This window comes from Rhodnius prolixus, unplaced genomic scaffold (assembly GCF_049639745.1).
Source record: "Rhodnius prolixus isolate KJV_2025 unplaced genomic scaffold, Rpr scaffold_13, whole genome shotgun sequence".
Taxonomy (NCBI): Eukaryota; Metazoa; Arthropoda; class Insecta; order Hemiptera; family Reduviidae; genus Rhodnius; species Rhodnius prolixus.
The window spans coordinates 3,416,985-3,434,618 of record NW_027411583.1 but is presented as its reverse complement, the minus strand read 5'-3'; the positions used below and the strand labels follow the sequence as shown (position 1 = coordinate 3,434,618).

Below are 17,634 nucleotides of genomic sequence, written 5' to 3'. Positions count from 1 at the left end.
AGTTTTAGAAAGCCAGCCCATCTTGTCTTTTTTCATTGAACAGAAATGTCCCAACTTTATTGTATCATTTTAGTGTCTAAATTGCATTAAAAAAGGTTTTAATAATAAAGTAAGAACCTACTTATTTATCAGTAAGTATGTGATGGTTTTATTGTAGTTTTTAATTTTTTTCTTGATCCAGTTCCCTTCGCTGGCTTGATTTGATGGTGGCCCTTCATTGTGAAATAAACATGCCTGTTACATATTACAACTAAATAATACATTTTATAGTCAAAGATATACAGTAAAAGTTGGTTGTTTATTAGATGTTTTCTCAACGTCTTTTTAATTTTACTTCATTTTATGAACAGTTTAGAAGGTAGTACTTCCAGTATTAGCTGTTTTCTATAAACGAGGTAATAATTGAATAGTTTTGAACAAACTTAACTTTTGTCCAATAATTTAATTTGTTTTAGGCAGACCTAAACTACTTGTAAAAGGGTCCATTTTTTTAACAGACAAGTGCTAAGTTTGCTACTACATTATTACAAGTGTGTTATAAAACATGTAATAAAAAATATGAATAAAAATAATGTATAGAAATGAATAATTGGTACAACATTTAAGAATTCCATAATCACAAAAGATTTGTTTAATTTTATTTGAAAAAAAATTACCACCAAATTAAAATGTCCAAAAAAAGTCTACAACTAGATAGGAATTTTTTGGGACCACCTGTAATTAGTTAATTCGCCCACTAAGTGGCAAAACGACTAAAAGCATAATAAAAATAAAAGATGAATGCTATAAATAAAAAAAAAGTAACAATATTAATACAAAAAGGAAAATTAACATATAGTTGAGAACCTTCAATAACAGCGTGCACTTCTAATAGCATAACTTTTATGCGCCCCTGTATTAAATATTTATGGAAAAAAACAGAGAAAATTTTTCATTGTGAGATCGGAAAACTATTTAGAACACAAGGGAACCTAAAAGAGGTCCTGTATTTTACTTACACTTTTATTTATACTTCTATTCAAGTACTTACTATTCTAATTCCTCGTAGTAAAATAACCAGGGCTTTCAATGACTACATGGGAAAAATCTTCTTCTAATGTGTTCCTTATAAGGACTGTTCTGATCTATTTTGTAGGCAGTACTTTTCTGGGTCAATGAAAAGCGATCAGGAAAGTGTTTTCAAAAAGCCTCAACTAATGATTGTTTAGGATGTGAACTAAGAAGGCCCTAAATAAAGTAACCGCCAATTTTTTGAGATTAGGCTTAACGTGTAACTACCAATTAGGTGTCTCCACACCTCCGTCTGTTCTCGTTAAAGTTAGTTCCTTTAAGCCAACATTTACTATAAACCATGCGTCACAGAATTAATATCTAGTTGACAATAAAGTTGCGAGCTTTTGCTTCAGATTCAGAGCTTAATTTTCTTTGTTGGTTTGCGTGAAGACCAGCTATATCTTCACATTGGCCAAATATATTTATATTAAGTCTGCTATCATACATTCAAGTCATATCTTTAAGACTGCTTTGTTTCTAGACGCAGAATTACTTGACAGGAAAACACTGAAACGTAACTTGTAGATTACCCAATGAACTCTGTTTTTAGAGTTACATTAAAAATTATGGTTAATAATGTTTCAAATTTCATTAAATACAAAATGAATTGACCAGAAAAAATCTCTAGTAGAAATAGTCTCTAGTTACTGCTGCAATCAAGTGGTGAAATTCTGAATTATAATGAAGGCTACTGGTCAGTGTTTGTAGAATCAACTAGTTGCTACTGCTATCTGATGGCGAAATTTTAAACCAGCAACTCCATCTTCTACAAGCTTAACAGTTGGTGGAAATATTTTTTGGGAGAATATATTTAAAAGTTAGTTACATAATTTTCTTCTAGGAATTTGCAAAATACAGACCAAGACTTTTTATTGATTGGTGCAAAAATAAAGGAAAATATGTAGATTACTTACAAACAAAATTCTTATGTAACCCTTCTTATAACTACTTCCTCAAAATAACACATGGGCATGTTCGTAATGTTCCCTATTATTAGAGGTAAGAGAAGATAAAAAGTAAGAGTAAAAGTAACTGGCACCAAAACTAGAAATCTGTATGATTGTACTGAAGAATGTAAAGAGGCTGAGCTGGTGAGTGCTCAATTAAATCCATGCTTGTGAATTATACATTCCGTAAGTCCGCTAACAAACTTTTCCGAAGAGGTGCTTACTACAGAGAATATAAAGCACCATGATGAGCATGTCGTATTACTGCCATATTACTACTGCGTCCAGGTTTTCCACTATCAGCTGATTCTAATGTGAGGTTTCAGTACTTACTAGATTATGTTATTTATAATGATGATAACGTGCATTTAATATGACGATTATTTTTAATAAACATTACTAATTAGTAATTATTTAACTCCAATTATTTTAGTGTTTGTAAACTTACCAACCTTCGAATGTTGCATCAGTAGGTCAATCTACTGTGAGATCAATGAAATCACATTATTTTTGACGAGTTCCACTTTTGTCTGTAAAAATAGGCCCAACCACGTATCTGAGACCTGAAAAACTTTTTATAAAGCAGCTAGTTCTTCCAGTAGTATCCTAGAACATTCGAATTCTATTCTAGAAGTAAAAACTCATGAATTCAGCGCCTTTAATGTTGCCTGTCTATCTGATTAGATGCAAATTCCTTCAGCTTAGTCCACAGTAACAGATTCGCTAATCAACCAACATAACAGATGGTCATATCTAACTGTAGACCACCGACGTTCAAGAACGGCAAGTTCCATTAATTAGAGCCTATGGATTTGCACTTATAAAAGTCATTCAAGTTTTGAAACGCCTTTTACATTAATGGAAATGAAATAAAATAGTTTAGAAGTGGAACAGCACTTACCAGCTCAAATTAGAACGTTGGAAAAATATTTACCACTATTAGAAGCGCCAAACGAAAATCTCAATTAAATGTGGAAACTGACTTAATATTAAAACTCTTGTTAAAGTAAAGCTGCTGTATGATAGAATATCAAAATCATCCGCAGATTTCAATAAAAAATATAACACAAAGTTGCATAGAAATTCTACAGGAAATCTATCTCCAATTTACACATTCCCCACTCTACTACATACCATCTGTATAATGTGGAGTGGTCATTTCCCATATCTTGCGTCACACAAGTGATTTGTTCAGTCATCAACAGACTGCTAACGTTGATCGTTTGCAGAGAGTGTATTTATTTATTTTGTAAACAAAAGATTTATAAAAACAATTTAAAATAAATTTAAAGTAGTGTATTTTTACAACAAATAGCTAAATAAAAATGGAACAATGGCAGAAAATTTCGCTACTTCTTTGTGTGTATGGAATTTTAAAAGAATTTCGTCCATCTGAACCGTTTGTGACGAAATATCTTAACAATCCTCCAATGAATTTCACCAGAGATGAGGTAAAAATCTATTTTTAAACATAAAGTGGAACTGGTCATTCATACCATTTTTACTAAATGCTTCTGTTTCTTTAAGAGAGATATTTTTATTAATTTTGTTGTTACGAGACAACTTATTGCTTGGTTTCAAGGAACTGTTTGTTAAGCCATTGTAATGATAGATTAGCCGCCAAGTAATTGCCAGCTTTTATCCTCCAAGTCACTTTTCTTCAATTCCGTGTGTCTGTTAAGTTTTGTCAAATGCATGATGGGTATGTTATGATAAGTACGAGGTCTGTAAATTTAGTAATGAGACTGATTTTTTTAAATTTTTTAATTCAAAAAGAATTACAATTCTATATTGTCACCTTCAAAATAACTTCCTTCTGAAGCCACACAGCGCTGGAGACGTTTCTTCCACTCCTCATTAGCAGTGCTCGAACTCCGATACTGGAATAGCCTTCAGCTGGTCGGTTACAGCTGTTTGAATGTTTTCGACTATCCCAAAATGAGTCCCCTTGAGGTGATTTTTCAACTTCGGGAAGAGAAAAAAGTCACAAGGACTCAAGTCAGGCGAATAAGGAGGCTGAGGAGCCACACGAATGTTTTTACTGGCCAAAAACTCGTTTATTGAAATTGCTGTGTGACAAGGAGCATTATCGTGATGCAACACCCACTTGTTCTTGATGTCTGGTCTCACACGAATGACCCTTTTTCGAAGTTTTTTAAGAACCTCTTGGTAAAAGTGTTGATTGACCGTTTGATCTTAAGGTAGAAACTCTTTGAGGACGATTCCGTGGATATCGAAAAAACAAATCAGCATTTTAAAAAAATCAGTCTCATTACTTAATTTACAGACCTCGTATACAGTACGAGGCCATATTATGAGTATTCACTTTTTGGAAACTCAACAAGCACGTTTAAACGACAGGTCTACAACTGCTTTAGGACCGATCGGAGTTAGAATTCTGATCTAGCCAGCAGCCTAACCCACCAATGAAAGACAAATGTTCAATAAATTTGACCTGATGTCATTGTCCGTTTATGGTCAGGGCATAGATTAGGCTTTACAGGAAACTGTTCGAAGATAAATCCAATCAAAAGTGGTATTAGAGTAATGGAACTATTACAATGCTCTTGAACAATCTAACTGATATGTTCGTGTAAAAATAAAAAAAGTATGGTAACTATTGGATTTTGAGGCTGGTAGCCAAAACATCATTTCTTATTATTGCAAATGAGCATCTGAGAAAGTGGATTTATTAATTTTTCGGAGCCTTGAGTGAGTGAATTCGTTTTTGTTAATAATCTAAAGCTCAATACTTTTTATCGAGGTATCTTTGTGGAATGCATTTTCTCTTTCTCTCTCTCAGAACAATGACGTGTCTACAGATGTCGAAGTGTTCGAGGGCTTTTCATAAAAAAAAAAGATCTTGAAGTTTTTAATCTAATTATGAAAGATACCATTCAGAAGGCAAACGGTTTGAAGCGAGGCACGCAAAGCTAAGAAATATTGCTGTATTGGGTTCGATTCCCAGTCTAATGATTTGATTTTTATTTAATGTGTTCTAATGAACTTTAAAGTAAACAATGTTAGCTATCTCACAACTCTTTATCAGTAGTTAGATGTAAAGCCGGCCTAGAGAAATAGGCATTTACAAGACAGATTCAATTGGTAGATTGGTACTTACCTTTAAGTACAATTTCTGTGTACAAGTTTTAGGTTATAAAGGCGAGAAAAAAAAATGTGTTGGCTAAATTCTAAGTTTTTAGAAAGTTGCTGACAAGATTTTTCACTTTTCCAGAGATTATTTTCGAAAATTCTCTTCATAGGTAAATTTGTTTTGGGAATTTTTGAGGTTAATTTGGGATTTTTTTTTTTTTTGTTGGCAGTTACTATTTCTAGATAAAATGATTCCATCATTAAGTAATTTTATTATCAAGGACACTCGTCCACTTGTCACCAATTCACCGATTAAAAACTGAATTAGTTTACAAACCTTTGTTTACACTAGTAGATTTTAAATTATGATGTTTAAATATTTATTTCTAGCAAACCTTATCAATTTATAACCTCTACCCACATTAACTTTGTATTTAGTCTGTTTTTCTTTTCTATTTTTACACCAAATGTCGCGTGTTTTAACAATTATTAGCATTTTAGATACATCTTTTATTTAAATTTTTGTTACAGATTTCCAATGAAATTTATCCAGTAGCAATTTACTCTTCAATGGCGCTTTTGGTAATTATATTCCTAATAACAGATCTGTTACGCTACAAACCGATTATTATAATAAACAGTCTCTCTGGTGTAATTATATATCTAATGCTAATATTTTGCAGAACATTGTTTGCCATGCAGGTAAATATTTTTATGATAATAATTTTGTGAAAATTATTTTAAAACCAGTACATTTTGTTTATGTGGTTTTGGTTTATACATTACCGTTTTGGCGAATCAATTTTAAAGGATTCAGTTTGCTGCGTTCAAGGCTTTCTCCGATCTCTTGACTGGAAGAGTAACTGAACTCGCTGAAACTATGATTGAGGAATATCAGTCTGAGAATTTAGGAAGTTCAAATCGTACCATATTGAAATTAAATTCATACAACAATTCATTCATTCCATGGTATTATGGATCAATTTATTGTTTTTTGTTTAGGCAATTATTGTTTTTATACTATACGATACCAAGGGCAGAACAGCATTATACGCAATAAATGTTAAGAGCTAAATTTTAACCTAGTTGGACTAGTTAAGGAAACAAAATGGAAAAGCCAAGTTATATTCAAAATATCTTTACGTTTTCATCTTGGAAACGCTAAGGGAAGCTCTTGCCAGTTTGCTGTTCAATATGACCGCTAGTAAAGGCAGTCCCGGTTTTTTTGGAACAAACAGGTCAGGACTAATATTAAATAAGTCAGTTCCAAAACTGGCAAAATTGTTGGTGATGGCATGTACGTAGGGAGTAGGAAAGAGCCGCCCAAAATATGGGCATATTTGTCCGCGAAAACTAGACGCAATACATGATATCCAAGAGTTCGCTCTCTGAAGAGACCTTCGAGCAGGTCTAGTCCAAATTCACCTGGCGAAAACGGACAACAAGAAATTAGGCAGAAAATATTAGCGTCTAGTAGGTTCTATTTGTGGGTTAGCAAGAGTCACATGAAGAGCAAACCAGGAAAAAAAAATTTTTGTTCCACAAAAACCCAAATACTGGTAAGGAGATATGGTGCGGAAACATGGACTCAAGGACAAAATAAAGCAGGATGTCCAAAAGAAAGATCTTGAGACCGATCTATGGATTAATCCGAGGTGATTGTTGGAGAAGACATCATTATGAAGAAAAAAAAAAAATCTGATGTGATGATTTCAAGGCTGAGGACATGTCAATGAAGAAGGCAGATGGATTTGGGTGTAAGCTGTACCAGCACCTAATTTTTTAGAATGACAATTTCCTTTTTTTTCACAGGTCGTAGAAGTACTTTATGGATTATTCATGTCTTGCGAAGTAGCGTACTATACTTACATCTACGCCAAAGTTGATAAGGTGCATTATCAAGAAGTCAGTGGCCATACCAGAGCAGCCTACCTGGTCGGAAGAGCTGTTTCCGGTGTTGTCTCACAGATTTTGGTCTTAACGAATTTCTCGTATTATATTTTGAATTTTTTTACTTTAGGAGGTATGATTACTTATTTACATCGAATTTTTTTAGCAATCTAGGTTACATTAGAGCGGGCGATTTCATCCATAGGTACTGCCAGCCAGAAGTTTATTATTATTATTTTAATTATTTAAGGCACGTCTACATCCTCAGGTTATTGGCGCCCGCGTGCTTTTTTTCAGTGCACTGCCAGCCTCCGGACAGAGTTCCCTCTTTACAGACAACACTGTCCAATCACCGGACAGTGAGCTGTAAGAAGCTGCTGGGAAGAGAAAAATCTAAGGGCCAGCAGGTGGATTCGAAACCGGGACCTCCGCGTGGGAATCCAATACGCTAACCGCATAGCTAATCCCATCCCTGGAATTTTATTATTATTATTATTAGGGTTTTTCCAACAGCTAAATTTGCGACTGGCCTTATCCCTTCTGACCCCCATTGGATATAAGATATTCCTTTTATACATATTCCTCTCCTCCTTCAAAATTTGTAGAGGATAGACTGAAAATGGGGACACAATGAGAAGTTGTTTTCAGCTTATTTGTTCCTCGCAAAATTCTGAATTTTCCTCAAACTGGAGAAGATACAACTAATGCTCTATTAAATAAATATTAAGGAAGAGTTTGCTGTTAATGGGCAGCAAAATGAATTCTAAGCGGTAGGTAGAACAAAATCAAATTCTTACCCCTCTCGTATTTTAATAATCTTACTTATTTAAATTTTAAATTAGAATTTAATGATTTCTCGATCTTTCAAAGCTGTTTTACAATGATGTCGAATCGTGTGGGTGATAACGAGTTTGTGTGCATGTCTGTCTGTCGCACATCAAGACGTTATTAAGAAAGATTATGGAATGTAATAAATTAAGGTAGATTTTAGCGTGGGAAGGGCCTAGTTCAAGGAGGATGTTAGTAAATTTAATTTAATTTAAATAATTTTCACATTTAAATTAACAAATTCGTTGGTGTAATCTTTAACAGATTATTTTTTTTTGCTCATGAAAAAAGAAATTAAAAAACTAACAAAATACTTTGAAGTGACACTTTAGAGATAGGAGCATCAATAACATATTTTTTTTAATAAAATCTTTCTTACGATAGATAGGAATTTATGATATGCAGTTAGTGCCACCTCATTTATCGTTAATGCTGGGGCATTTAGTAAATAATGACTACATACTTATCAGAATATAGCCTGTTTCACAACCCATCGAATCGACTCATAGGCTCAAATGGTACTTAATTATTAAGAACTGTTAATTAAGCCGTTCACAAACTCCATAAAACCAAAAAAATGGACAAATGCGATGAAATACTCTACATTGTTTGTTTGAAATTCCATTTATAATTTAAATTCAAATAAATTTACGGTTATCATTCCAGCGCCTGCTACTGGAATTTGAGTTGAATTATTGCTACGATTTACGCTAGAGCAAGGAGTTAAACAAAATGGCATCTGAAATAAATTATTCAATATTCAATGACCAGCAAAATTTTTGTCATTTAATGGTGTTAATATTCATTATTTGGGAAATTTATTATAAATATAAAAAGCTATAACTGAACCAAATGCTTTGGACACTTAAATTTAAGATATTTCAAAAAAAATGTGGAGTATAATCTATTTGTGAAGTGAATGGCTCAATTATTAATGTTTTGCTTCAAGCTAAGCGATTATTACAGCCTAAATTACTTTGCAAATATGTTCTCAGTAAGAGCCTCAATAGGAAAGTGATTAAAGTTGTATCCTAAGCGATACAATTAGATTTAAAAATTAGCAAGTGATGCATTTTCGTGGGAGCAAAAAAGAAAAATTCTAGTAATGCATCTGTAATAATTATTGGCACTGGTCATCTTTATTTAGGTGACCGCTTTTCATTAGTCTAAAGGGAAGGAAGATTTATGAATGAAAATGACAATAATCTTTCTCTTTCTTGTGTAATTAATTGATGTTACAACGTTAAATACAAATCTACGGCGTCGTTTTTTAAAAAAAATGCCAAAAGACTCTATTTTGTAAATTAGATCTTTATTCACAATATTTACAACATACGAGTACATACGTAACTGCAGATCTTAGGAGTTTTCAGCTTTAATCGTAACCTTCTACCAGTACATATGTAGAACACACTAAACTATAAAATTATTATACCTAAGGGAAAATGTATTTAAAATAACCAAAAATAACCCTAGCTACACGGCAAATATAACACGAGATTGAAGCGTGAAAAACTTTTTTAAAAGAAAATAGAGTCTGGCCAATATAATTAAAGAATACTTCTTGCTAAAAATCTATGCCGCAAGCAAATAAGTTATTTTTAGCCTGATTTCAAGCCTGAAAATGGGCACATTATCAGAGGAATACTAACATACACTGTGAATACTTCACTTTGTAGGTATGCTGTGCTCATTGATCTGGGCATTATTCTTACCTTCTGTGTCGCAGAGTCTCTATTTCAATAAGACTGAACAGCCAGAAACTGCCGCTGTTGTTGATTCACATAGTACAGACAATCTTTACCACCAAGTTAGTAGTTTACACTGGAAATTAAAACAAAAATATTATTTATTTATTTAAATATACGTATATAATATACATATAAATATATTTTCCCATTTTTTTGAATTCTAGAATTACAGAAACGTTTCACAAAACAAAATTATTGGAGGTTTTCAATTATTGTGGATTGATTTTAAAACTGCTTTTACCAACCTATATGTGGTTAAATGGGCGTTCTGGTGGGCTTTGGCCACTTGTGGTTACTACCAGGTAAATTATTTTTCAATTTAACCATAATTTTAGTGGTTTCAATTTTGTTTCATGAATAAAATCTATATTAATATAATATTCTAAATTAAGAGTGTAGCTCTTTCTAAAGATATTATAATCTACAATACAATAATTTGGTAGCAAACTTTAAAAACTCCATCCAAATACGTTTGTTTACAAAAATGATGTTATACTAAAGTGCTAAAAAAACATAAAACTTGTATCATTACTAATATTAAAAGAGACAGTATTAATTGCAACGTAGAAATGTAATAATCACAGGTGTGGATCACCTGAGATGCATGATAGCTGCTAATTCAAAAATTTTAAAGGCGCCACGGTAGCCGAGCGTTTATAGGCAAGGCCTTTATAGCTATTATACTTGTATATTGTGGTGTAGTAAGTTCGATTCCCGGTCTAAGCTTTGCATTTTTTTTATTTAGTGGTTAATAAAAGGAATTTACAGAATAAAGTATGTTTACTAGTGGCCTTCGTCCACGACAGCCTGATCAGTAAATAGACGAAGTGGGCATAAATAATGTCAGTTGCTTTCATCTGTTCATAGGGTATGCCTGTTTTTTCTATTAATTCTAATCGGATTTCCACATATCTTCAGGATGAGCACCGAAAAGCAAAGAATGTAAACTAGTAATCATTTGGACACCCAACTGATGATTTCTGTTTCTTATTTTAATGGTTGCTAGCCATGAAAATACAAATTTTCTAAGTTATATGATTGGACATAGAAGTGGGAGCAATACGTAGCTCTTCTGGAAAGACGAGGATAGCCTTCTTGATCATTCAAAGATGTAGTTTCTCATCAAATTAAGTCTTATATACGAAACCTCAACCAGCTGCCTTTTCTAGGACAGGATAGCTTTCCGTTTTCCACTTGGTTCTTCCACTCTGCTCACCGAATTGGGCCGACCGTATCCTTCAAGCTCTCAGTCTCAACTTTAGAATGTTCTCTTCTTCTCCTTTTCTTTTAGTTCGACCATTTACTTATTTTCCTCTGCTTATCCTTAGTTCGCCTAAAATATTGACACCTTTTTAATTTCCTCACTAGAAAACTTTCTTCTGAATGCTTTTCACCTCCTTGGTGATATATCTTAAGCCTATCGTTTTCTTTTAAGAGCCTTATCCACTAATTTCACTTCTGCTGGTTGGTGCAAATTTAAGCTAAGTAAGCAGGTGTTCTCCATTAATAATGGAGTAAAGTGTCCTGCTCTTATTAAATGAGAGGATTTTTGTCTCTTGGTCCTTGGTAACCCGAACCGTCCACTTCTCTTCCTCCTTCAAAAGGATATTCCCTCTTTTTTTCCCAAGTTCTGCGCACTGTTACATCCTTCTTAATCCTCTAATAAATCTTCTTTTTCATTTCCCACTATTATCATTTACACCGCCTTAAATAATTTATCTTCACTTTCTACTTGGAGGCAGATATTCTTTACTTTAATTTTTTTTACATAAGTAAGCATTTAAGATCATCAAATAAAGGCGCCACGGTAGCCGAGCGGTTAGAGGCGAGATCTGCAAAGCTAATATGTATTGTGGTACTGGGTTCGATTCCCGGTCTTTAGGCCTTGGATTTTATTTAATGGTTAATAAAAGAAATTTACAGTAAAGTACGTTTGCTATTCGCCTCCGTCCACGACACCTAATTGGTAGTTGGACGTTAAGCCCCGCCTGAAAAAATAGGCGATTACTTTTTTAAGATCATCAAATAAAACCTTAACTTGCCTCCACAGAGTTCGGTCTTTTGATGTCTTTACTGCACAGCTATAATTGACAAGTTTAAATTGAACAGAAATCTAACGCTCTCGCAAGAAAAAGAGACAGCCCATTCACAGCAGTCAGCCTCTTTTAAATACAACGATCTGGCAGCCCGAACAGAATTGGACGTCGTTCATAATCATACAATATTTGAAACACTGTTTGCAGGAACAAATTATCTTTCCCAGAGATGGGCGAAGGAGCTGAGATAACTGGTTTGCAGCAAATCAATCTCTGGGCCAATGGAATGATCCATGGAATTGGCTGAAAAGAATCTAACCAAATTTGTGATAAAAATTTCCAGATCCTCTCTTACATTCAGTTACTGTGGGAAGAGATTTTGAAAGATGAAGGAACCAAATATTATACTAAACTAAACGGTGCGACTGAAGCAGCCTACACTATAGCTAGTATGCTCATTAACATGCTCAATAATAAATGTTATAATTAGCAATTATTTTTATTGATAGAAATTTATTTATAGATTTTCTTTCTCTTTAAGGTGCTATTTCCGCTTTTTGTTTCGGTAAACTGATGGTCGATTGGTCCGTTTATGGTGAATTAGTATTATTCATCTGTTCCATTGGTATCGGTATATTATTAATGGTCATGGCAGAAACTCCATCGATCTGGGTGGCATATGGCACAAAAGTTGTGTATGCCATGATATATCATTCAATGATCACGGTTTCAAAGTAAGTCTAATTACATAAATTTTTGTAAAATATTTGACTAGATATATATATGAGATCGATTGTAGGTCGACTGATTCATTGGTTTGATTAAGAATAAAGTGTGCAGCTTATAGAGTCCACACAATCGACTAATAGTCAATCGATCTATTTTTTTTTGTTAATAATGCAATAATCGCAAAAAAAATTTAATTAAAGAAATTGCAATCTAGCAGAAATATCGATCAAAATTGGTAAAAGCATTTTCTAAAAAAATGCGATTTTTTTTTGTTGGTAACAATCCATATACTATTTATTTACAGTTCTGAAGTAGCCAAACACGTTAACCAGGACAGTTATGGATTAATTTTTGGATTTACAACATTTGTAGCATTAGTACTACAAAGTATTTTAACAATAATTGTTATAAATACCTTAAAATTACCAATTAGAATGCAGGTACAAGAATATCATTATCTTAATTCTTTATTCATGAATTTATTAAATATTTTATTAATAAATAAATAATTACTTATTCTTTTCATTTCAGTTTGTAGTGTACAGTGGTTATTTTATAGTTCTTGGTTTAATTTTTGGTTTGAAAACAATGGTGACGTATATAAGGAGACGTTGTTCGTCCAATAGGTCGGTTACAATTACAGACGAAGTGCAAACCTAGAAGGATTTTTATGTATTTCAATTTATTCTAAGAGTATTCACTCAAATATTGTACAGAACTTCCTTGTCTTTCATTTTTTTTATAAATAAATTTGACATTACCTAAACATTTATCAATAAAGAAATGATTTATTTATAGTTTTTAAGGCATCCTGGGTTCGAAAATGTTAATTTTTTGATAATTATGTTTGGTATACGAGGGTCGTTTGAAAAGTCCGTGCAAAAATAAAAACTACTTAATTTATTGGGGTAAACCTTTTTTATTTTTCAACATAGTCTCCTTTTAGGCTTATACACTTCGTCCAACGCTGCACTAGTTTGTTGATCCCTTCAGAATAATAGGATTTGTCCAAGTCTGAAAAATAGCCATTCGTTTCTGCAATCACCTCCTCGTTTGAATAAAATCTTTTTCCCGCCAGCCATTTCTTCATATTGGGGAACAGATAGTAGTCCGAGGGAGCCAAGTCTGGAGAATAGGGGGGGATGTGAAACGAGTTGGAACCCTATTTCCATTAATTTTGCGACCACAACTGCTGAGGTGTGAGCTGGTGCGTTGTCGTGATGGAAAAGGACTTTTTTGTGGGCCAATCGTGGGCGTTTTTCTTGCAGCTCGGTTTTCAAACGGTCCAATAACGATGAATAATATGCACCTGTAATAGTTTTACCCTTTTCCAGATAGTCGATGAGGATTATTCCTTGCGAATCCCAAAAGACAGTCGCCAAAATCTTTTCGCTTTTTTTGGCGCAGATTCCCCCTTGGTAACCAATTGTTTAGATTGTTCTTTGGTCTCAGGAGTGTAGTGATGTATCCATGTTTCATCCACAGTGACGAAACGACGCTTAAAGTCCTGCGGATTCTTCTGGAACAGCTGCAAACACGATTTCATTTTTGGTCAAGCGTGAGCAATCGCGGCACCCATCTTGCGGATAGCTTTGTCATGTCCAAATGTTGATGCAAAATATTATGTACCCGTTCATTCGAGATGCCCACAGCACTAGCAATCTCACGCACCTTCACCCTTCTGTCATCCATCACCATATCATGGATTTTATCAATGATTTCTGGAGTAGTAACCTCAACAGGGCGTCCAGAACGTTCAGCGTCACTTGTGCCCATATGGCTACTCCGAAAATTTTGAAACCACTTATAAACTGTTCTAATCGAAGATGCAGAGTCACCATAATGTTTATCAAGCTTCTCTTTAGTCTCCTGAGGCGTTTTGCCTTTCATAAAGTAGTTTTTAATCAACACACGAAATTCTTTTTCGTCCATTTTTTGAAAATCACTCGACTTCCTCGATTCAAACGAATGCCAAACACAAAGAAATAGACCGATTTGGCTGAAACTTGGTGAGTGTTCTTCCAAGAGATGCTACTAACTAAACATAACCTCGATATGCGCCAGTAGTGCTATCTCTCTGACTTTGCACGGACTTTTCAAACGACCCTCGTATTTGTTTTTGTTTTTTTTTGTATATATTTCTATGAAAATCACTTTTGGGGTAAACAAGGTGTAGGTTCTTTGCATCATTTCATGATATGTGCCGATTTAAAATGTAGATAATTTAAAAAAAGACAAAAAAATTAACCCACTGTATCCATCCCGGATATCCTCATCTCTCAGTCCTGAACTGTGGAAGCTTTCTCGGACGCCCTCTATCCACGTTTCCTTGTCTGTCTGCCTTTTGTTCTTCTACCTTCAGCTTCCCAGTCTAGGATCTCCTTAGCCATTCTCTCATCTACCATTCTTTTGATATGATCGTACCATCCAAGTTTCTTTTCCTCCTAACGTTCATTTTCTTTCTTATTTCTTCGTTTATTCCTCTATCAAGCCTTGTTATTCTTTCTGCCCTTCTGCAGTAGTCCATCTCATTGGCCAGAAGCTTTTTCCATAAAGCCTTGTCAAGGGCTCAGTATATACTTTGTATCAAGCTACTTTTTGGTACTAATATTCAGAATATTGCCGCTCCTTAATACGGGGTTCAGTATGCCGATGGCTCTTTTAGCGTTTACATCAATTTAACTTGAAGCGTCCTTGATGACAAAGCCCAAGTATTTGAATTGCTCTTAATTGCACTATTTGTGGGCTCAAAGGGTTGTTAAGGTTTATTCAAATTCTTTTCTTTTCCAACAGTGCAGTTATGTGTGAAATTGTAATTTGGAGTAAATACAAACTATATTAATTTTGTTTAAGCACTTGTTTAAAATATTTTCTAACATTTTCTCAAATATTTCGGTGAGATCAGAAGTAAATGTTTAAAGTGCAATTTGTATCCTTTGACTTCCTTATTTTAAGACAATCTACTTTATAAAAATTGACTACTGGTCCATCTAAAAAGAGTTTTCAATGAATTAAACCAACTTGATAAATTAACACTTGTGTGCTCGTGAACACGTTTTCTTGTAAAACAAACGTAATTTCTCATACGAAGATAAAGAGAATCCTGGAAAATGATATACCGTTCGAGAGCCCATTAAACAAGGATAACTTTTATAAAAAGTGCCAGCACCTAGGTCTCATAATGATCACGTAAGGGCCTAATGAGTTTTCTTAAAAATTTTCGATTACTTTTATTTTTCCCAGTATTCGGGAGGAAGATTGAGGCTGTTTGGAGAATAACATATGCTTCGAAATGGTATCAATTTTTAGGAAATTTATCTGTCTTTCTAACCGTGTCATCAGAATACAGAATTCAAACTAAAACTTTCTGAGTAATAACATTTTAATTGCAAAGAAAAGTAATGATTTTTAGAACAATGGAAAATATGAAGTTGGCCAATACGTCATTGAACTCCACTTTAGATGTACTTCACACAGTAGGCCTATGGACATTAGTTATACTGGTCACCTGTACAGCCCAAATCTCAAAGATTTGGAAATTTGCAAACAAATCTTTTGCGCAGAATTTCAATTCAGATTAAAACTCATTGCTGAGCGATTTTGAGCCAGGCAAATTGTTTTTTGGAAACTGTACCAAAGTAAAATGCTTTGAAATTGTATACCTTGGCCCTAAATTCAGGAATATGTCCCCCCACTCACTTAGTTCAAATTTATTTATAAATTAAAACTAATTTTAATATCCATCGTGATAAATGTTTTTACAATTTTACCAGAAAGAATGAGAAGACAAATTTTATTTGTGATTAGAGCCAGCCAGCGAGCGAACAGTATCGCTTGTTGATTCTTAGTGTAGTATGAATAACCGACGGTAGAGTGCTGAACTACCCCCACTCTTAACAGGAGCATTCAACAAAACCCCACTACGTTCACAAACGTCTAGCTGTTGAAAAAGCACCATTCCGAAGCCAACCATCGGTGGTTGATCGTGGATATCCGAGCGGACTTTTTTTTTCGGTTTTTTCTTTTTTCCGCGTAAATTTTTTTTTTGGTTTATTTAATTTTTAAATATTTTTTTATTATTCATTTTGTAAAGTCTTGTTTATTATTATTATTTTTTATTTTTACAAAAAAGAAAATAGAGTGTGAAATTGGAAGAAATTAGTGCTGAGTAGTAGATATGTTGTTACCGTTATTGTGGTATATTTGGTTAAGGTTAGGCATTTAATCTGCCGCCTCTTTACAATAGAAACAATAAAAATACCTCCTACTAACGGATTACTTGATCTACGGTGTATATTATCATTTTTAAGCCACAGGCCGGCCTTTCTATAATAAAGAGGAGTGGCAGAATCATAAAGGATTAAAAATTGAAACAAAAATTTGTTTCAAAGTTTTCCCCCCCAAAAAAATAACACAAAGAAACAGGAAATGACAACTACAAAGAAGACTATGTCAAGTCTAGACGAACAGTTAACATCAATTACAGTTACAATTATTGTAAGTTTATTGTTATTTACAAACAGTTCTATAGCAGAGCCAGTTAATTGTGATAATGTCAGCTATACTTTTGCTGAAAAAGGAATTGATGGACATGTACCTACAACCTCCTCATCGTCATCTTCATCAAAAGAATTAAAAGGTAAGTAAGTAGTCTATAGTTTTTTTTTTTTTAATGTATTTTTTAATTTTCTGGAGAATTAAAAGTGAAATTATGCATAAGTTATCGTAAAAGTGGGCTATCAATAGTTAATTTTTATAATCGATATTTTTCTCAATTTTTTTTAAACATTATCAGAATATTAGTAGATTTGTCTTGCAATGAAAATCATTAAAACGTATTTCATTTGAATTTTCATGTACTTAGTTACATTGTTGCGATTTCTAGAGTTTTTGAACGATCCAAATCTTACTCGTAACTGACGATAAGAAATAAAAAATATTTTTTGTTCGTTTTACCCCAAAATATCACCTATTTTATTATTAAAAATGAGTGAGAGAAAAACAAATTGAGAAAATTGTAAACCCGCCAAAAAAAAGTTGTCAATTACATTTCTTCGAAATCTACCATCTTCTTTCAAGCCCCTTAAAAAAATATTTAGGTTCCAACCAATTCGTTTTAAAACTTCGAAATAATATTATTGTAGCATTTATTTTCATTATTTTATAATAAAATAGTTTTACGTATTCAAAACAAATAACATTAATTCAATAATAAAAATATTTAGCCCAAATTCGCAATTTAATGTAAATTTATGACGGAAGTGGAACTTAATTTTTATCGGAATTTCCAACAATTTTATTAGTAAA

The 17,634-nt window shown here is 33.3% G+C and overlaps 2 protein-coding genes across 3 annotated transcripts in view; both read left to right on the top strand.

The window, feature by feature from the left end:
• Positions 1-3,177: 3,177 nt before the first annotated feature.
• On the top strand, positions 3,178-13,123 carry LOC141447953 (folate transporter 1-like). Of its 2 annotated transcripts, none has more exons than XM_074115940.1 (9): positions 3,178-3,451; positions 5,625-5,675; positions 6,906-7,116; positions 9,491-9,621; positions 9,727-9,864; positions 11,942-12,047; positions 12,140-12,332; positions 12,632-12,767; positions 12,859-13,123. In XM_074115940.1, the coding sequence occupies exons 1-9, from the start codon at positions 3,326-3,328 to the stop codon at positions 12,985-12,987; spliced, it is 1,221 nt and encodes a 406-aa protein (XP_073972041.1). In that variant the 5' UTR covers positions 3,178-3,325; the 3' UTR covers positions 12,988-13,123. The 2 variants fall into 2 exon arrangements, with proteins under 2 accessions (XP_073972041.1, XP_073972040.1); XM_074115939.1 differs by having other exon boundaries at positions 3,179-3,451; positions 5,625-5,795; positions 12,859-13,122.
• A 3,120-nt stretch (positions 13,124-16,243) lies between these two features.
• Positions 16,244-17,634, top strand: part of dlp (glypican dally-like) — a 326,011-nt gene continuing 324,620 nt past the window's right edge. Inside the window, exon 1 of the mRNA XM_074115927.1 lies at positions 16,244-16,966. Coding sequence (XP_073972028.1) covers positions 16,756-16,966 — 211 coding nt within the window. The 5' untranslated portion in view covers positions 16,244-16,755. The remainder of the gene's footprint in view (positions 16,967-17,634) is intronic.